Here is a 21,703-nt window from a genome sequence, read left to right on the forward strand (position 1 = left end):
AACTTAAATCATTTTCCTTTTAATTAACTCCGGAATTTAAATAGTTTTAATGCATAAACTTCATATTGTTCTGAACAACAATATTTGTGTTTGAGGAAAATAAACTTGTCTAAGCCATACACAAGGGAATAATTGTCCTGAAAACACTGAACTCTCCAGGTATAACTGGAGTCTATAACAAAGTCTTATGAAATCCAGTTTACCAGTGAATCTCCGCTGCTCAAAGAAATCTCGCAGAAATTGGGAATCAGTGAAGAGTAAATCATACAGCTTGTCCACGTTGACATGAAAAACCTCATTAATGTATTGTCTGCCATTGAGGTCATCGTAAAATGCTTGCACTTCTCCTGGAGTGAGGCAGCAAGAGATGTGAAAATAAAGTTAAGACATAAATTCACCTCACCCTACAAAATCAAAACTCAATACACAATTTGTTCAAGATCATAGTCACAGCTTTAAAAGATAGTGCTGATTATCATTCAACTTCCCTTAATTTAGCTTTGTACCTCGATTTAAAGCCAATTTTCTACGGTTACAATATCTCATCAACTAAACAGCCAGACTGAGGAGGTGTTACAGAAAGCAGTTCTTGGAATTCTACTTCCTTATAGATGCATTTTTCTTGTCATTTCTTGAATCATTTTTCATTTGTCTATTTAAATAAAAATGATTTTGTCTGGCTCCTTATTGTTACACAAGTAGTAATGGATTATTTTCCAATCAGAAGCAATAAACAAAAGATATATGGGGTGGCAGAATTGCAAATCTATACATCACTAATATTCACTTACTATTACTTTACTTAAGTGAGATGGGTAATTGACTGACACTGTAGCACTAGCAGTCGACAGTAGCTATCCATAAACATGAACATCCTTCTCAACTATCATTACAGAAAATATCACAACCTCTCGGCCGAATTTAGTCCTGCTCCCCAAGTAAGAAAGAATAGTTTGATTTAAATTCTGATATGTCCCGGAACCAGTATTCAAGTTTATCATTAGTTTTACTGTAAGAATATTTGTGCATATGTATTCCAACATCATAATTTGAAGCAGCGACCTTTTAAAATAAAATGTGCCTGACTTCTTCCTCCAATTAAATATCAGTTAATGATCCACATCATGATGTCAACTTTGGGGCTGAGTTTAATGCAAGGAGAATCAGCCATGCGCTACAAAAAAGAGATTTAAAATAAAAATAATATTGCATTGGTGGTGTTGCATCCCAATCTCTTAATGCTTTAATTGACAGTTTGCCTTTATATAAGACTGTGGAAATTGTAGAAATGAAAACAACACTGCAAATGCAGTAACTTATTCTGTTAATATCTTTTAATAATATGCAAAAATAAATTTATTTTATTTAGAAGAAATTAAAGGGAATTTCAACTCCACTTAAAATGGAAAAGGTGAACTATCTACTCACTAAAATAATTGTTCACTGTGCTTATTATTTTATACTTCTAACATAATTATGTTTGAAATAGCTAGCAGTAATATACACATATATAGATTTAAAACAAACAATAGATTCAATACAAACAAGCTTTGAGAATCCTTCTGGATCTCTCAAAAGGGCTGGGATTCAAAAAATTGAAGGGAAAGAAATTAATAAGTAGGCACTGGCAGGAAGCAGAAGAGGAAGGACAAATGCTACCTGTGCAAAACTTGACTGAAGTGAACAATCCTATGTTACAATCATTCAAGAAATAAAGGGTTTGAATCTCAGGGAAGCACTGCAAGCACAGTCTACCATGTTTTATAAAACACAAATAAACTACCCTGCACAGTAGTTGGGCGGCATGGTGGCTCAGTGGTCAGCACTGCTGCCTCACATCGCCAGGGACCTGGGTTCAATTCTGGCCTCGTGTGACTGTCTGTGTGGAGCTTGCACATTCTCCCAGTGTCTGTGTAGGTTTCCACCGGGTGCTCCGGTTCCCTCCCACATTCCAAGAGATGTATAGGTCAAGTGAATAGGCCATGCTAAATTGCCCACAGTGTTAGGTGCATTAGTCAGGGGTAAGTGTAGGGAAATAAGTGTGGATGATTTATTCTTTGGAGGATCACTGTGGACTTGTTGGGCCAAAGGGCCTGTTTCCACACTGTAGGAAATCCAGTATAATCTAGTTCGTCAGTTATGTCAAATGATTTTGAAGTTCCTACTCTCAACATAATGAACAATATAAGATTAACTATATTGGGAAAATGTCTTGGAAAAATAGTTATATATGGCAAAATAATAGAAGCAATTTAGCAAAAACATGAGGTAGTTCAGAGTTGTGTGTTTGTGACTATACTGTGGAACTTGATAATTTATTTTAAACTGAGTTGAATTCCACTTAAAGGACCTGTGCTCCTTTTTAGTATTCACATGACACAAAAAGATTTATTAAATACTCTTTAAATCTAAAATAAAATTGCATATCTTTAAACTCAACGGTTCCATACCTGTTTTCAGTTTTTTAAAATCAGCTGTAGTTAGTCCCACTGAAATGAATGCAGACAGGAAAAATGAAAATGAAAATAGGACAAAATTTTCGATTGAGCGCTGTGTTTAGAGTAGTTTTCATCACGGGTGCCAAACGTACTTGAGATTCCATTTTTTAAAAACTGGCCGAGCAAGCCTTCAAAATTCTGTTTGTGTACGTTTGATGCAATCAAAACATACTGAAAATAAACCAAGCTGCTCCTAATATTCCATAAAATAAAAAAAAAACACAATTTGAAAATGCACATTCACCTCTTAATTTACATGCATTTTTTTCTTTAAAAAGAAACCGTTTTCTCTCCCTGAGAGGGCATGGCCCTCATGCAATTTCAAAAGCAAATCAAGATGAATAAAATTATGCAAAACATGCCTTGGTTAATTTAAAATAATCCCCACAAAGTTCAAAGTTTCAGCATGATGGTTGATCAATGTCACATGATTAATATTGTCTAAATCAATTTCACAGGCCCTATGTAGCATTTACCAATTAATCAATATCTGCCTAAACAGATTTGCTGATATCCCCTTTCCACCTTCTCACTCCAATCCTGATTTTAGATCTTAAATATTAGAAAACCTCATAAGTCATGATAAAAATAACATCAGATGCACTGGGTTAATTACACACCTTCATCATGTGTTTCAGAGGAATCACTAAGTTCTGTTGGAATGTCCTCATTATCGTTAAAGTCCAGGGAAGGAGTGTTTACTGGCAAACTGATTTCATTCTTCTCAATGGCCTGAAGGGGTTCAATTTCACCTTCTAGATGACAGTCAACCTCCTCATCTGGTGGAATGCCATCAAACTATGACAGTAGAAATAAGAGAGACTAAACCTGTAATGTGAGCTTTAAAATATATTTGAAATCCAAACGCACCATCAATATTTAGATTTATGATTCCATTTTCCCAACATTATTGCACTTAAAGTATTTGCGTATTATCTAGGCTCAAATCCCTCAAAGTTCAGGTTTGATATTTTTTCCATTTATAATATTTACCTGAAATTAATGAAGTATGTCAATTAAAAGCATTGCATAAAAATCTTGTTTTCACACAGCAGCCTATATCTTCCTTGCAGCAAGAACTATGTTAATTTACTGCTGCTTTAAATTGAGCTTTCTTTCAATTTCATGTATAATTTAATTAATTTATGACTAAAAATGGGATCCAAATCAAAGGAGAATCCAGATATTGGATGAATCGGGATGATGACCTATGAGGGACATGAGAGAATGCAGAGTAATCAGATCATGATGCATCGCATTGAATGAGGGAGATGGATCAAGGAGCCAATTAGCCCGATTTTGCTCCTAATTCAAAGGTCTGTCTATAAAGGCCATTTCACATGCCCAAATGAGGCAGGTGCCAGGACAATACCAATTTGGCCGAACGCCCTCATTAGCAGAGAAACATCAAGGGTCAAGACATATATTGGGGAAACGAAAGAGCAACTGTTTTGATTTGCAGGTAGAGAGAAGAAACAGAATGGTGGTTATCAGTGGCCTTCAGTTTAAGGAACATTAGGAAGGTTTTCTGAACTTTTTCTTTTAGTGTCAGCCTTCAGAAATCTCTGTATTGTGAGACTGAAGACGTGATATCTATATAATTAGCATCATGTTTCAACTTTGTGTTTCAAACAAGTGGTACATTGGTGTTGAGTTTGTTTTAAATATACCCTTAGAAAAGCAAACAAGTTCAGACAGTCCTTCCTGAACTGTCATTTAATCCAATATATGTCAAAGAGCAGGTTAGTGCAAACCGCATGGAGTGTTAACGGTGAAGTATTAATGACATGAAGTAAACATTGAAAGACATTACTGGATTAGTGGTGCTGGAAGAGCACAGCAGTTCAGGCAGCATCCAACGAGCAGCGAAATCAACGTTTTGGGCAAAAGCCCTTCATCAGGAATTGGGCTTTTGCCCGAAACGTTGATTTCGCTGCTCGTTGGATGCTGCCTGAACTGCTGTGCTCTTCCAGCACCACTAATCCAGTATTTGATTTTCAGCATCTGCAGTCATTGTTTTTACCACTGAAAGACATTAGTTTGCTTTTGATTTAAAATGATTAAGGATTGATTTTAGCTTAGAAAAACTCAGCACTCAAAAGCTTTTTCAGCAGTTTTGCAGGAGGCCTGACTGGGGTTAGAAACAAGTATAATCTCACTCCCAGAAAGGTCTATAGATTGTTCAAGGAAAGCTTAGTTATGTTTGGTTGGGTATTTTGGTTAGAAACCACTGTAAAATTAAAAGTCTAATCTTTCATTTCCCTGAACTTCAATAAAGATGACTTCACAAGTTACAGGACAGAACTGTTGAGAAGCAGTTAACATAATATTTGACATATAAGGTTTATTTTGCTGGACTTGGTATGCTATAAAGTTCTGGTGATGGGATGTCGATGAAATTGTTTTGCTGTGTATTTTAAGATTTTTCAAATTATAATTGAGATAGATTGGCTTATTTTATTGTATTTTGTCTATCTTTTATAATAATAAAATTCTGCTTTATTGTTCATCAAAATCTGCAGCCTTGTGTGCCTGTGAATGAACACCACATCAAATGCAAAAAAAATCTTCAAGCTTTGTTTCATTCAGGGAAATAACTTGTCCAGTTAGATCAGCTGGGATAAGAGCAATGGACTGCTGGTTAGGGTGCCCATGGAACAAATAGTTCTGCTCCAGTCACATTTAAACCTATTCTGGAAATGCACCCTCACATGCTTTTTTTGTATAGATAGTTTTATATTATTAGGAACAAAAATCTATTTTATTGTTCTTTGATCTAGCTCTTTGAGGTTAATTTTATGAATGCTCGTGTTACCTTCAGCAAAATCAACCAACCCAGCATAAGCCAGGAGTTGAACCGGGACTTCATTTATGGGTCTTCTTTTTGGAATTACTGGGATATCAAATACCCTTTTTTTATATTCTGTAGTTTTATTCAATTTTTTTAGGTTATTCACAAACAGCAAATCACCAAATGCCATGTGACTTGTTTGGCAGTGGTTCAGAACAGTCCAGGGATTCTCCACAGTTTATGTCACTTATTGCTAAGCACTGGTCTTCACATTGCTTTCCATAGTAGTACAGTTAGTACCCAAACTTCAATGCAATAGATTCAATTGCACTGACTTTACACTGTTTATTGTGTCTAGTTCATTTTAATGTCTAGCAATTTATAGCTAGACTTAATGTCATTTATTGAATGGCATTATTTCTTGACCAAGGACTTGAAGTAGCATATTTGTGTTGCACTTACTCAACATGGTATTTTCAGGGGTAAATTGCCAAATTGAAAGTTCTAATGTTCTACAACAATTTATACAAAAATTCTGAAGAATTATTTCCAAAGAATATTATAGTAAGGATAAAGTGGGGCCCAGAAGGATCAAGAAGGGTAAACTACTTACTGAAGCAACGGTTCTAAGTTAATACTTTGCTTCTGTCTTCATCAAATTAGAAAATGATAACAACAGCCCATTTGGCAATGAGTATTGAACAACTGAGCAGTATAGTGATACATAAAGTGGAGGTGCTAAAAAGACTGGCAGCATTCCAGGTAGAGACGTTGCCAGGCCCGGTTGGGATGCATCCGAGATTGCTGAGAGGGGTAAGGGAGCAAATCACGGAAGCAGTGACATAAAGTTTCTAGGCCTCTCTGAACACAGGATTACACCTGGAGGACTGCAAATATAACATTATTGTTTAAGAAAGGGGCAAAGGAAAACCCAGGAAACTAGACCGGTCAGCTTGACATCAATGGTGGGGAAACTGATGGAGACCATAATACGGATAAGATAATCAGACACTTCGAGATAAGTAAGTTACTACTACACAGTCTACGTGACTTTGTCAATGACAGGTCATATGTGACAAATTTAATTGACTTCTTTGATGAGGTGCCATAGGTAGTTGATGAGAATAATACTGCGGATATTGTGGGTCCTAAACAGAATGGATTAGAAGTTAGCTAAAAGATACTAAACAGAGGATAAGTGTAGACAGACATTTCTCAGACTGGAGACTAGTCAAAAGTGGTGCTCCCTAGGGATCAGTGTCAGAACTCTTGTTTTTTCAATTTATATAAATGATTTGGAGATAGGTACTGAGGGCAAAATCTCGAAATTTGCAGGTCATACTACACAAGGAGAACAGTGAATTCTGAGGGTGACACTGAGTGACTTCAAAGAGAGATTGATCAAGTTGGCCAAATGGGCTGACACTAGGTAGATGAACTTCAATGAAGAGAAATATTACATTTTGATAGAAGAAAAAAAAGAGAGATAATACAGGCTCACTGGTAAAACTTTGAGGGGACAACTGGAGCAGAAGCACCTTGGGATTCAAGTACATAATTCTCTAAAGGTGGCCTGCAAGTTGAAACAGTTGTTAAAAATGTTTAGAAGATCCTTGGCTTTACAAATAGAGGCAGAGAGTATATAAGAAAGCAAGTGATGCTGCATCTCTACAAATCATTGGTCAGACCACATTTGGAGTATCACGTTCAGTTCTGGGTATCTTATTCAAAGAACGATGCCTCGGAGACAATGCAAAGGAGATTTACTAGAATGATACCAGGATATCAGGAATGAGGGACTTTAGATACAAGGAAAGATTAGAGCAGTTGTGTTTATTCTCTTGTGAACTGAGAAGATTAAGAGGTGTCATTACTGAAGGGTTCACAATTATGAAAAACTTTGACAGGGTAAAGAAGGATATTCTATTTCCATTAGTTGGTATACCAGTAACGAGGAGTGACAAATTCAAGACTTTCAAAAAGATAGCTGAGTGAGATTAGGAGAAACTTCTTTATTCAGAAAGCTGTCACGTTTTGGAATGCACTGCCAGGAGACTGGTGGAGGCAGATTCCATAGGAGGTTTCAAAAGATAGCTGGATATATATTTGAAAGTGATTAATTTAGAGGGCTACAGAGTTAAAGCTGGAGAATGGGACTAGCTGGGTAGCTTGTTTGGGAACCAGTACAGGTATGATGGGCCAATTGGCCTCCTTCAGGACTATATAATTCTATAATTTGAATCCTATTTAAAGTATAGTAAATTTTTCAACTTTGATGCAACACTGCTTCAACCCACAGTGTGACTTTCTGATTGACATCTGAGAAAAACTTTTAGATTTGATATCCAGACACTCTACAATTAACAAATAATCATCATTGCCACCAGCCAAGAGCAGACCACTGAAGTGTTGCTAATTAATATAGTTGCTTTCTCTTAGCAAGGTCATTACTACTGGATTAACAAACAAATAACGCTTTAGCCACCATATTAGATTAAAGAGTTAGACACAGATGCCTTGGTGAGATGGGTCAGCCTGGAGGAAAGGACTGCTGATGAGCAGATCTTTTCGAACTACCCTTAGTACTAGAGGTGGTAGAAAGGGAGGGAACAGTTGAAAAGGAAGCCCCAAGAACTACATTTAAAAGATGCGCAGCCCTTATCAAAAAGCCAAAAACAGCATCAGAACATGTTGTAATACTATCAATTATCACATTGAAGTGGCATTACTGCTTTCTTGCGAATTGTTCAGAAAATTGTCAAATAATATTTTAATTCCACCACGAGGAGTTCAGGGAACTGGTTAAGTATACTGCAAATTGAATGTTTCTGAACTTTTAAATTAAAATTTCCTTTCAGAATACATTGTTGAGTTTATTCAATATGTCTGATTACAGTTTCAGTGACATAATTTCAGATTGACAACTTGCTACGCACATTGAAAAATAAATGCTTGAGATAAACTAATGCATTAGGGGGTCATTTTAATTTTGCTCATTTTTTTCCTTTTTTCTCCCTTTTATAAATTATTGATTCCTGCTGGAATATCGATCCTGGTACCTCAGCCAAGTGGAAAGGCTGCACACTGACTACCAAAAGGCTACTTGTAAAACAATCTACTCCTGTTCTTATTAGAGCTCTCAATAAGTGCAATTCTGAGCAAGAAATCTTGAAGAGCAATTAGTGTTAAGAATCTGAACTGATTTGTCTTCCAATAAACATTGTTAATATAGTTATTTACAATGCCTGAATGCCATCTTGCAGTGGAGAAGTAGACGTTTTGGGTGTAACCCTTCTTCAGGCGTGCTGAAGGGTTAAACTCGAAACGCTAACTTCTTCACCACCTGATGCTGTCTGGCTTACTGTGTGCTTCCAGCCTTCCTGCCTGTCTGCTTTGGATCCAGCATTTGCAGCTTTTTTGTCTCTGACTGCCATCTTGGCTGGGATTGTTTAACTCAGCATAGCCTGGAACACGTTTGTGTTCTCAGCTGGAAGCATAATGAAAGCAAAGATTTGATATTGCTAAATATTAATATGCAATTTTCCAAATTCTAGGCATTGGCTTCTAATAATATTATCTCTAAGGCATGGTATATTCTTATTCTGATTTTTCTCAAATGACAAAGAAGTTGAGGTTAGGACCACATTAATTATTTTGAGGATTTGGAGGTATAATAACAATTGAACATGCAAAAAACAACTATGCTTGGATTTTCACAGCTGGGAGTTGAGCATGGGACTCTGCAGAACCCCACTGGTAGCAGACTCCAAAGCTACTCCAGGAAGAAGATTCTGCTGTGCAACGCCCCTCCATTTGGAATGCTCTGAAAGTATTCATCTGATTTGGAGAAGTTGGAAGGTTTGGAGGGGAGGATCACAAGTAAATACTTACTTAGGTAACGTGAGACTACTAAGTAGACAGCCTAACTCTGGAGTAACTATTCAACAGACCATGTATTTGGGTCACACAATAGCAAATGCATCACCCCTCCGACCTCTTAAAACACCTAGATCCTGACTCAACACCCCTTTCAGCTCCTGCTTGACTGAACACTCCAGACTCAATAGCCTTCCTCTGCAGCCCTTGCATGACTGAAAATCTTCTACCCACCCCAATCTACCCTAAATTGGCATCACTTATTTGGCCCTTTATCACCTGGAACTCTTGCATGTCTTGCAGCTTTGCACCCCCCAATTTGGCATCCTATCCCCAGTACTACTACCCCCTATCCACTTGGCACCTTACCTTACCTACTAAAGTGGCTGCCTGTGATTCTGGACCTTTACATTTCAGAATCCAACTGCTGATTTCTGTGAAAAGGGGACTTGAGCTGCCTTGCTGAGATGGTGCTGCACTATCAGAGAACTGGCAGAACAGAAATATGGCTCTGCAGTTCTGAAAGAGCCCAAATCAAAATCTCCTGTCAGACGTAAATACCTCTACTCTCATTAAAAAAAAGGTCAGACTACTTGGGAGTTCATTCCTTGGAATCTGGTCCATTCAGTCATTCTTTCCTGAACTGCCTGTCAAGCTTGCATTTTTTTTCTCTGTCTGCTGTTTCTGCCAACTAAGCTACTTGAGTTTGTCACATTAAATGCAAAATAAATTAATACATCAGTAATAAATAATTTTAATATTATGAAATATGGTACATTTCATTCGCTTAAATGCTAATTTCATTAATGAAATGCCCTTTTTTCAACAAGGCTTTCAGTATTTGAGTTTTTATTTACATATTTTTGAATAATATAGAAAACTAAAAATATCTTGGTTATTCACATACTGAGGTAGGGGCCTCACTACTCGCTGTGGAGGTTATTGTGCTGTTCGTGACTGATTTCTTCTGCATCTGTGGACTGGCATCTGTCTTTACTTCTAAGCTGCTTTTAGACGCATTATCATTCACCTCTACTTCTTCCACTGGGATTTCTTCACAGAACCTGCCAGAAACATAATGTATGCTGTTTCATATATGTCAGCACTTTATCATCATATTTCACAACAGACAAAGAAGGCAAACACTGAAAAGCTCCCTGCTTTTATTTTTATCGATACTTTGCATATAGTTAAGATGATATATTTGCTAATAGTCATTCATCTTGTGACAATGCTGCTCCTTTAACAAGGTTATGTTGTCCTTGGTGTGAGGTCGTAAAAAACACAGACTCAGAAAAGTCTAACTTGAAGGGTTTTAGGACCAAACTGATTATAGCTAACAGATACTGCCTCAGGCAGAAGGCTTTGAAGTTTAAAAAAAACACTGTACAATGAAAAGTGAGTGGCCAGTTCTCCTAGTTTAGCTTTTCTCTGGTTTGATTTGCTTTTTAGCACAGTAGTGTTTTGAAACTGCTGGACCCAAAAAAGTAGGTCCAGGCTGGTCCTCTCTCGCTGACATCTCTCCTGTAAGACTGTGTTTGATTTTACCTTTTGTGCCAAGGCGTGTTAATGGGAATTGCTGTAAGTATTTGGAACAGCATCAATAAGTTGGGATGATCTGTTGGGTTTTTGGATAGGTTAAGCTATTCTGTATTCTGTTCTCTTTTATTTGTGTTTCATTCAGTAATGTTGTAAATAAATTCTATTTTGTCTAAAACTAAGTGGTTTGACCAGCTGCATTACTCCTGAATTATCCGTGTTACACCTGCTTACAAAAACTAGCCAAGTTCAGGAAATTCTCAGAATTACTTTTCTTCTAAACATTTCAGCTCAATGCTTCTGCCACTAATTAATTCTCAAACAGAATGATTTCAATTTAGTGGAAATTTTAGAGATTTGACTTATTTGAATGTGCATTTGATTTTGTTGCTTGTTGTACAGTAGATGTGTGCTAGATTCTAAGGTGAGAAATTCCATAATTTTATTCAGTCTTACAAACAATTAGGTGCACAGACTTTGCAAAAATGTATAAAGAAAATATCCACATTTTAGATTTAAACACTCAAGATGCAATTCAACACATCTTGAAAGGTCTGGCACACTTAGTGACAATGTTATTTTAATTTCCCTTTGAGAATAAGATTGGAAGGTCATAGAACATATGTATTTCCCATGTTGTACCGTTGGAAAGTTTTCACTCTATCTGTACATTTCTACTGACTGGACAACCCCTATATTAAATTGCGAAAGTCAGCAATTTGAAATGGCATGAATTTACAATTTCTTTCCCAACTTTCTAACTGTTGTCAAATTATTTGCCGCAACCAGTATCTCCTACTTTCATTGAGCAGCCTGAGGATTCTAGATTAGAGGCATTTATATTGTTAATTAGATTTGACCAGTGTGATTTACTAGTTCTCTTCAAAGTAGCATTAGATGTAATAGATAAAATTCAGACATTCCAACACAAGTGAAAGGAAAAACAATGTTACTGCAAATGCCCTTGACCTGCTTTATATATATGTTTGAGCACAATTATTCAGCAATCTCCACCACTTCTTTCCATGTTCTGTGAGCCACATTGGTTTTACATCATGGAGGAGCAATGCAAGGAAACTGGGGTTTGTTTAAAGGAAATACAGAATTTCTCACCCCATTGTATTGAAGTCATCATCTGGAGGAACATAATCTTCATCATCACTGGTCAGACCAAGTTCATTCCCATAACACTGATGGACAAAGTGCCACAGCTCTTTGGGACAAAGAGGCTGCAAACAGAGACATAAATTAATACATCTCAGTTCACAAACAATTCCAAGCAAAGAAACACTGGTCTCATTTTAACTGCCAATAGCTTGGCATCAGAATTACATTTTCCGTTTGAATCTGGCACACCTGTTGAAAAGTATTAAGTATAAAGAAACCTTCTCAATGCGATATTGTGTAATTATAATGAAGCATCTATTTCTCTCCTACGTGCTTATCACAAATCACTCAACTCTGTTCAAGGATGTGAAACATGCCTGCAATACCAGTTTCAAAAAGCATTTCTACAAAATATTTTGTATTAATAGTTCAGACAGGAATAAATAGCATCTTGCAGGAGTGGAAGTGGTGTAGGAAATTCAACCCACGTAGCTACAAGATGTAAAGAGAACATGACCAGATCCTGACAACACTTTCTCCATCACAAATTTTTATGTCACTGTTTATCATGAAAACCTGCCATACTGCACTTTATCCTCTTCCTCACCACAACTACCAACCCCCAATCACCACCATCCCACCCTCCCACCTACCCAACTGAACATTCTGTGGTGCAGGATATAATTATAGAACATTAAGTTTATCTGGGCTAGCTGTTCCCATGACAAATTTATATTGTCATTGTGTATTGCCATTATGACTGTGAACATGAGGTCAGAACATGTGCATTTTAAACTGGGAATTAAAATTTATCCCCATTCTTACCCTATCTCACATGAAGGTAATGTTTTGGCTCAATTTTAATTCTATATAAATTAACAGGTCGTGAGCCAGTTAAAACTTTGTTCTTTATTTCAACATGTTCTAATTGACAAAGTGGAAACTTGGCTATGTTTTTATTCTTTTTAAGATTGATCTCCCCATATTTTTCCATTTTTGTTTGTCTTCTGGAGCTATGTCAACAGATTTTTAATATATGACACATCGAGTGATAACCACAGAGTTAATTTATGTGGCCTGGAAATGACTATTTTTTCTCTAGCCGTGATTTCTTTGATCCCAAAATGATATAGCAATAAATGTTCAGACACAAGAATAGGGGAAATCAAGCCTGCATCCCAAATGATACTGCACCATCAATTTTTATTTCTTCAGTAGGGAGTTTGATTTTCAATAACTTTATTGATACCTTTTCAAGCAGTGCATTTTGCCAGAGTCTGAACATCATCATGTAGGTTCTGTCTCGGGCTCCAAATGAAGTAAAAAAGTGCTACAAACAAACAACAAATACAAAACATTGCCACAGAAAGTAAATAACAAGCTTTCATAAATTGAACTGACTGAAAATGATTTTACAACAACTCATTTAGTGTTCTTAGAAAGTCAGTTGGTGCAATCATATCCTTTCTGCACAGTTGTAACAGAAGTCACAAATTTCAACCATGCTGATACATCATTAGTGCTAGTGAAATGGTCTATTGAATCATAAAGTTACTCATGATTCAGCTGTCTCTGGTTAAGATCAACAAAGAACTCACTTGTAAACTGTCTCATTTACAGAAGTTAATAGATATATCTTATACAGGCATCAGATATCAAAATCCAATTAATAAGAAGCTGGGATTCTTTTCCAGCTTTCCAACTCAAAAGTTTATTAATTGCAAGAGAAGAGCAGAGAGAGGGTACTTGACTTGACAAAAAAGGAAATTCTGCAGATACTGCCGCTGAAACACCAGGTTAGTTAAGTGTAGCGCTAAAGAGCAGAGGTGCCTCTGATATTGTCAGATTGTTCAACCAAAGGCCTCAGTCCAGCATGTGAAATTTGTAAGTTTGAGCTGCCTCCCATATCTTTCACTGCTCCTCGAATGCTGCCTGAACTGCTGTGCTCTTCCAGCACCACTAATCCAGAATCCCATATCTTTCAGACAGCTTCTCTGTATTAGTCAGTGTTAATCTGAGTCAATGGAGGAGAAACAAAAATATGTCAAGTACCTGGGCCCTTCCATGCCCTGTAACACACTGAATTCGCCCGACCATCACCATTTAATATGGTAGGAAGGGAGGGAATGGTCAATGGCAATCCGAGCAGGGTTGGAAAAGGAAACTAACTTTCAGGTGGCATTGCAGTGATATACTCACTGCCAAAAGTTCCCCTGATTTCTCCTTTTATCCAGTTTAGTGTCTGATGTGATACAAGAAAAAAATATTCATTATTCATCAGACAAAGCTTGACTTACACTTGGTCCAGCTTGCACATGAAAGGACAAACTGAATTTGTGTCCTTCTGTACATTGATCAGATGCATCTTAATTCAAAGTCACTTAATACAGATTAACTGAAAATGTACATTTCTAGCACTAAATTCTTATTTTGCCAATCATGTTGCTCAATTCTTATTTTTTGGGTAATTGTTTTTATCTTTAAATTATCATTTTTACCATTGACTAACAATATTTCATTACAAATCTTTGTTTTTCACAACCAGTATTTTTTACATGTTCCACAGTTAAATTTTCTTGAGTAGCCATGAATGCACAGTACTAAATCGGGAAAAAGGTTTGTGCTGTACTGTCAACACTACTACCTGTGTACACTTATATTGAGCCTAGCAAGAATATAATGACTAGCCAAGAACAGAACATATTTTGTATATGAGTAAGGGTGATGTGATTTCATAGTGGCTGTTAGATCTTGGATGAGTCTCTGCTTCACTGCCCAATCATCTTAAGGCTCATTTGAAATCATTTTGGCATGGTTTTACCAGCAGTAAGAACCAAGTGTAAAGGGGTCAGAGGAATAATTGATACTCATGCATTTTAGCATTGCTGAAACAACTTTACAGTTTTCATAATAATTACATCCACACTGAAATGGATAGTTAAAGAATTATAATGATTTATATGTAAACAAAAAATGTGCATTTTAATTTTAATTTCCATCTCACTGGCTTTCCAGTGAATCTAACTTACTGCATTCCAAGCAGCATCATGTTTTTTCCTATATATAGGTTGGCCAGTTCTACCTGAATACCTTATGTGACTGCACCTTACCTTTTCAGTGTCAGTGCAAACTTGGACAGCATTGGGAATGAGGCGAGCTGTTTTCTCCTTTGTCATTGAGCAAACATCCTTGAGACGTACAGTGAGCTAGACCACACAGAGATTTTACAATCAAAGATTGCCAACAAAATACAGCATGCTGTGAAATCAGTCAATGAGAAAATCCTGTTTATGCAAATACATTTTTCTCTTAAACTGGACATTTGTACAACTTAAAAGGCCATTTGTCACATGGTAACATGCATTGCAAGGCACACTGCTGTAAATAGAAGGAAGTTTGTGAAAGATTACAGTATCTTTAATGCAATTAAATATACATTTTCAAAAAATGCCAATTTGTAAATGAAAACATATTCCTTCTCAAATGTCAAACAGATATTTTGTCAAACAGATATGGGACCATGCTACCTCATCTGCAGCAAGAGAAAATAAACACATCAGCCACTTTTTCATACATTTTCAAGTTTCTACTGACTGTTACAATAACTCAAGATTTAATTTAAATCCCAATAATTTAAACCCCAACTATGATAAGCAGTAGCTTTCCAAAGACAAGGGCCCAACTTTCAATTTCACCTCAACAAAAATATGAAAGAAGTGTAAGATGAAAATCAAATGGCATGCATGTAGGAAATCTGGACATTTCATGATCATGGCTCCATTAACTTGTGGGAAGGGAGTAACAAGTCCAGTGAAGTCAATTTCATAAATAAAATGAGCACCAGTAAGTGATACAAAAGATCACATCCCGACTGCAGTACTCACTGTGGAATTAAAATTCTAATATGTAGATTGCCAGGGAAAATTTCCACGAGGATCTAGTTGTTGTGGTCCATGTTGGGACAACATAGGACCTGTTTGGGGATTATCAAGCACTAGGAACGAAGTGAAGGAGCAGGTCCTCAATGGTTATAATCTCCGGATTACTACTGAGCCATATGCAAATTGGCTTGGGGTTAAGAAAATTAGGGAAGTAAATAAGGGAGTGGTGTGGGAAAGAGGTGTTCCAATTCATGGGGCATTGACATCAAATTTGCAACAGGAGGGATCTGGACCGATGGGATGGTCTCCACCTGAACTGATCTGGAGTCAATGTTGTCGTGAAAAGGATAAATAGGGTGGTCACTTGAACTTTAAAATAGTGAGATGAGTGGAAGGGAAGGGGAAAACGACAGAAAGTATGATGGCAAATAAAAAGGTAACCAGCAGGTTAGCATGTGTGCAGGAGGATTTAACTACTATGAAAGGAGTGAAAAGGAAGGATAACTCAGGAGATATTATTAGAGATGTTGAAAACTAGCATAAGAGCATTTTACCTGAATACTCGTAGTATTTGTAACAAGGTTGATGAGTTAACTGCACAAATCACCGCGAATGAATATGATTTAGTAGCCATTATGAAGGCATGGTTACAGGATGGTTACGACTGTGAGTTAACTATTCAGGGGTGTTAGACTATTCGGAAGGATGGATAGGAAGTTAAAGTAGGTGGTATAGCTCTGATACTCAAGGACAACAGCAGGGCAATACTGAGAGATGATGTAGGTTCTATGCAGAATAAGGTTGAATCCATTCGGGTGGAAATTAAAAATTCTAAGAAATAGTCACTGATAGGCATAGTCTATAGGCCACCAAATAATAACATCACATTGGGGCGGGCAATAAATAAAGAAATAACTAATGCCTGTAAAAATAGTATGGCAATTGTCATGGGGGATTTTAATCTAGACGTTGATTGGTTGAACCAACTCAGTCAGGATAGCCTTGAGGGGGAGTTTGTTGAGTGTACCTGCGAAAGTTTTCTTGAACAGTATGTAATGGAACAGACGAGGGAGCAAGCTATCCTAGATCTGGTCCTGTATAATGAGACAGGAATAATTAAAGACCTCATAGTTACGGAACCTCTTGGAAGATGCGATCACAGTATGGTGGAATTTAGAATACATATGGAGATTGTGAAGATCAATACTAGGGTCCTGTACATACACAAGGTAGACTACAATAGCATGACGGAGGACTTGGCTAAACTAGACTGGAAACAAAGACGTTATGGTGGGACAGTTGACGAGCGTACTGAACCTTCAAAGCAATTTTGCAAAGTGCTCAGCAAAAGAATATTTCAGTGAAAAGGAAGGACTGTAAGAAAAGGAGTAATCTGCCATGGATGTCTAAGGAAATAAGGGAGGTTATCAAATTGAAAGTGAAGGCATACAAAGTGGCCAAGTTCAGCAGGAAACTAGAAGATTGGGAAAACTCTAAAGATCAACAGAAAGCTACAAAAAAGCTTTAAAGAAAAGTAAGATAGAACATGAGAAAAAGCAGAACAGAGTATAAAGACAGTTAGGAAAGATTCTTACAAATACGTAAAACGAAAAAGAGTGGCTAAAGTAAACATCGGTCCTTTAGATGATGAGAAGGGGCATTTAGTCATAGGATATGATGAAATGGTCGAGGCATTGAACAGGTATTTGGTGTCGGTCTTCACAGTGGAGGACACAAATAACATGCCCGTAATTGACAAGGAGTCAAAGGTAGGTGAGGACCTGGAAACAATCATTATTATGGAAAAGGTAGGGTTAGGCAAGTTAATGGAGCTAAGGATAGACAAGTCTCCTGGCCCTGAAGGAATGCATCCCTGCATTAAAAGAGATGGCGGGAGAAATAGCAAGTGTACTTATGATAATTTTTCAAAACTCGCTGGACTCTGGGGCAGTTCCAGCAGATTGGAAAACAGCAAATGTGACACCACTGTTTAAAAAGGGTGGTAGACAAAAGATGGGAAATTATAGACTGGTTAGGTTAACTTCTGTCGTGGGGAAGATGCTCGAATCTATTATCAAGGAAGAAATAGCAAGGCATCTAGATAAAAATCGTCCCATTGGGCAGATGCAACGTGGGTTCATGAAGGGCAGGTCATGCTTAACTAATCTTTTGGAATTCTATGAAGACATTATGAGCATGGTGGACAACAGGGATCCAGTAGATGTGGTGTACCAAAAGCCTTCAACAAGGTGCTGCACAACAGGCTGCTGCATATGATAAAGATGAATGGTGTTATGGGTAAAGTATTAGCATGGATAGAGGATTGGCTGACTAACAGGAAGCAAAAAGCGGGGATAAATGAGTGCTATTCTGGTTGGTAATCAGTAACTAGTGGCGTTCCTCAGGGATCAGTGTTGAGACTGCAATTATTTGCAATTTATATAGATGATTTGGCGTTAGGGACCACGTGTAGTGTGTCAAAGTTTGAAATGACAGTAAGAAGAGTTGCAGGGCAAAGTGTGCAGAGGACTTTAAAACTTTGCAGAGGAGCACTGATATTTTAAGTGAGTGGGCAAAGGTCTGGCAGATGGAATACAATGTTAGTAATATGAAGTTCTCCATTTTGGTAGGAGTAACAGTAAAAAGGACTACTACTTGAATGGTAAAAAGTTGTAGAATGCTGCTCCGCAGAGGGACCTGGTTGTCCTTGTGCATGAATCACAGAAGATTGGTCTGCAGGTACAACAGGCAATTAGGAAGGCAAAATGGAATTTTATCCTTCATTGCTAAAGGGATTGAGTTTAAAAGCAGAGAGGTAATGTTGCAGATGTATAGGGTGTTGATGAGGCCACGCCTGGAGTACTGCATGCAATTTTGGTCTGCTTATGTGAGAAAAGATGTACTGGCACTAAAGGGGGGTGCACAGGAGGTTCACTAGATTGATTCTGAAGTTGTGGGGGTTGGCTTATGAGGAGAGACTGAGTAGACTGCGATTATATTCATTGGAATTTAGAAGAATGAGGGGGAGTCTTATAGAAACATATAAAATTATGAAGGGAATGGATAAGATAGACGTAGAGAGGATGTTTCCACTGGCAGGTGAAACTAGGACAAGAGGGCATAGCCTCAAAATTAGGGGGAAGCAGATTTAGGACTGAATTGAGAAGGAACTTCTTCACCCAGAGGTTTGTAAATCTATGGAATTCCTTGCCCAGTGAAGTAGTTGACACTACTTCAGTAAAGGTTTTTAAAGCTAGAATAGATTCTTTTTCAACAATGAAAGAATTAAGGGTTATGGTGAAAGGGTAGTAAGTGGAGCTGTGGCCATGAAAAGATGAACCATGATCTTACTCAGTGGCAGAGCAGGCTCGAAAGGCCACATGGCCTACTCCTTCTGAGTTCTTACATAAAATCAAGCATACAGGAGAAGGAAAATTTCAATATTTTGTTCCACAACAGACATAAAAGCTTTCATTTTTGCATTTAGTTACATCAACATTGGTAGAAGGCAGATCAAAGCTGAACCTCTACCTTGTGGTTAGTCCAAGACTGCTGCCAAATAATTTCAGTGAGCTGTTGAATGCATCACTACCTAAGTCTTGAAGGAATGTTACCTTTGGAAGAGATTCTATTTTGCTAACAATATAATGTTTTAAATGCTTCTTTTGGTAGATTGACAAGATCTCTACACAGAACAGATTCCGTAAAAGCAACTTGTTGACTATCCCCCACCATTCTGCATTCATTTCAATCATTCTAAACCTTGCCTCATTAAAAAAGGTTCATGACTGCATTTTATGAGAAAATTATTTTATTTAGAATTATATGCAGACATCAGTGAAATGCTAAAGATTAGTGTATTAGGACCTTTTTGAAGTAAGTTATAAATAATAATTACCTCATTCTTTTAAAAATTTACAATTACAGTGAAGAAATAATGATAAAGTTCGAAGAGATTACTATTTATTTAAATTTTTGGGTTTCTTCACTGTCCACCCACAAACACCTTTTATTTAGAAGATCTCTTATGTTTTAATAGCAGTGCTGAAATGTCAATAGAGAACAATCTGAATTTCTGACTAACAGTCCGAAATTTTTATTTTGCCTCAGTAACCAGTTACTTACAACTTTTAAAAAATCTTAGTTTTATCTTACATGTTCCCTCTGCTGTAGGTCCTCAAACTTTCTGACAATTTACTTAGCATCCACATTCTAAAATGGTGAACTGTACAATTAGCTTTGCTGACTATGATGGTAACCTATACATTTGGTGTTCCAAAACAGAAACACAGTTTGTTTAGTTCCGTACCTTATTTGAGTTTAATGATAAATTTTCTTACTGATGAAGTTAAATTTCCATTTGGCAAAACATAATCTATTCCAATAAATTTCCATGAATAATCAAATACATTAAATAATGCAAACTTTCATTACTTTTACTTAAGCTGAGCAAAATTCAATTAGGAAATTAGTGTATATGATATTCCCTGAAGTAGTAATGTGATCCCATTAATGCATATATAAATGATCACTTTTACTTCAAAACAAACCAACTGATCTGTTACAGTTTATCCTGTAGCTTATAGACCTATCAATTAAACTTCTCAATGGCTAAAGTGGATAATTCTACTTTACGAGTTTACTCAGTGTCTCACAAACCAAGCACTACAATATTAGTTACTTGCTCAATGAAATAAACTTTGTTTGGGAAAAATATTGTACGAATAAGTTTTTGGCTCTGTTGTGGTGAACATTTATTCTTAAAACCATAATAAAATAATATTTGTATTAGTTCAGAATTCCATACCAGTGTTTCCCATCTGAATATGTTGCTATAGAAACAGATCCAATTTTCTGAGAGGTAGAGACGCCCCTGCAGGAGGATGTCCCTTTGAAGGGCACATGAGTAATCTGCAAGGTCACAACAAAAACACCATTAATGTTATGTGTAGGCATAAAACTGCCCACTAGAACCAGAGTACAATCCAATATAAGTTCCTGAAAATCTAAAGGAACATGCACTGTTTAGATCACTCTTTAAGTGCTAATGTTTGTTAACACTAGCACTGAATTGAAATCGTAAACCAAAGATATTGAGTGACTGGAACAAGCAAAACTATCATCAAATTGAGGTGAAACAACTTACCATGAAAATGATTTCAGCCATCCACAACAGTCAAATATCAAGTTTCCAGTGTTTTAGAATTGAAATAGTTTTTAGCCAGCACCCATTTTAGTCCATGATTGAGGCTGTTTCTGTACCAATGAATGAGTCAATTGCAGTATATAAATGTTTAAAGGCTCGAATTCAGGCACATAGGAAGAATCTATTTGTCTTAGCAGAGCGCTCCATAAATTCCAGGGGTTTGTCAATTTAATGTAATTGGTGGAAGGTTTAGAGGAGAGCATTTTTCCACTCTGAAGGTGTTGAGAATCTGGAACACACTGCATGAAAGAAGTGGTGTGGTAAAACCTCACTACACTAAAAAAAAACCTGGGTTAGTTATACTTGATGTCACAATGTACAGGGCTATTAAGCAATAGCTGGAAGACAGAATTAAATGGCATAGTCTGTTTTCGTCTGCATAAACAATATGAGCCCCCTATTTTGCTACTATATGTCTATATCATATTACACCTGTGATAAGCCAAACTGTTTTTGAAAAATAAATGTAACTTTCAAATAAGTAAGTGTACAGCAGCTTTAAATTAAGTGAAATAGACATAGAATTTGTTTTGAAACTAAAACCATTTGACATAAAAAAAAGTTACAGAAACTGGTGATAAGCAGCAAATGGCTTTTACCAACATTCAATCGTTGATGATTCTGGCTTCATCCCAACAGGAATAATGACAAGGAAACATCAGATATGATCATTCAAACTGACTCTGAAATGAAAGGACTAACTCCTGCTTCCAGTAATTCCAGTCCACTTCACTCTAGTGCTAGTTTAGGTTCTGATTCTGGTTTCAGGCCATTTTTACATGACAATGCAATGTTGGAGTAGGAG

At 36.9% G+C, this 21,703-nt stretch overlaps 1 protein-coding gene across 13 annotated transcripts in view; it reads right to left on the reverse strand.

Annotated features, from left to right (window-relative positions):
• gramd1ba (GRAM domain containing 1Ba) overlaps nucleotides 1–21,703 on the reverse strand; it is a 607,589-nt gene that overhangs the window by 26,664 nt on the left and 559,222 nt on the right. For all 13 annotated transcript variants that reach the window (XM_072593157.1, XM_072593155.1, XM_072593154.1 and 10 more), the window contains 8 exons: nucleotides 20,500–20,603; nucleotides 14,922–15,017; nucleotides 13,061–13,141; nucleotides 11,818–11,933; nucleotides 10,073–10,229; nucleotides 3,119–3,296; nucleotides 2,451–2,489; nucleotides 204–347 (listed from right to left, as the gene is read on the reverse strand). In XM_072593157.1, the coding sequence (XP_072449258.1) occupies nucleotides 204–347; nucleotides 2,451–2,489; nucleotides 3,119–3,296; nucleotides 10,073–10,229; nucleotides 11,818–11,933; nucleotides 13,061–13,141; nucleotides 14,922–15,017; nucleotides 20,500–20,603 (915 nt within the window). The remainder of the gene's footprint in view (nucleotides 1–203; nucleotides 348–2,450; nucleotides 2,490–3,118; nucleotides 3,297–10,072; nucleotides 10,230–11,817; nucleotides 11,934–13,060; nucleotides 13,142–14,921; nucleotides 15,018–20,499; nucleotides 20,604–21,703) is intronic.

Source organism: Chiloscyllium punctatum, chromosome 23 (genome assembly GCF_047496795.1).
Source record: "Chiloscyllium punctatum isolate Juve2018m chromosome 23, sChiPun1.3, whole genome shotgun sequence".
Lineage (NCBI taxonomy): Eukaryota > Metazoa > Chordata > Chondrichthyes > Orectolobiformes > Hemiscylliidae > Chiloscyllium > Chiloscyllium punctatum.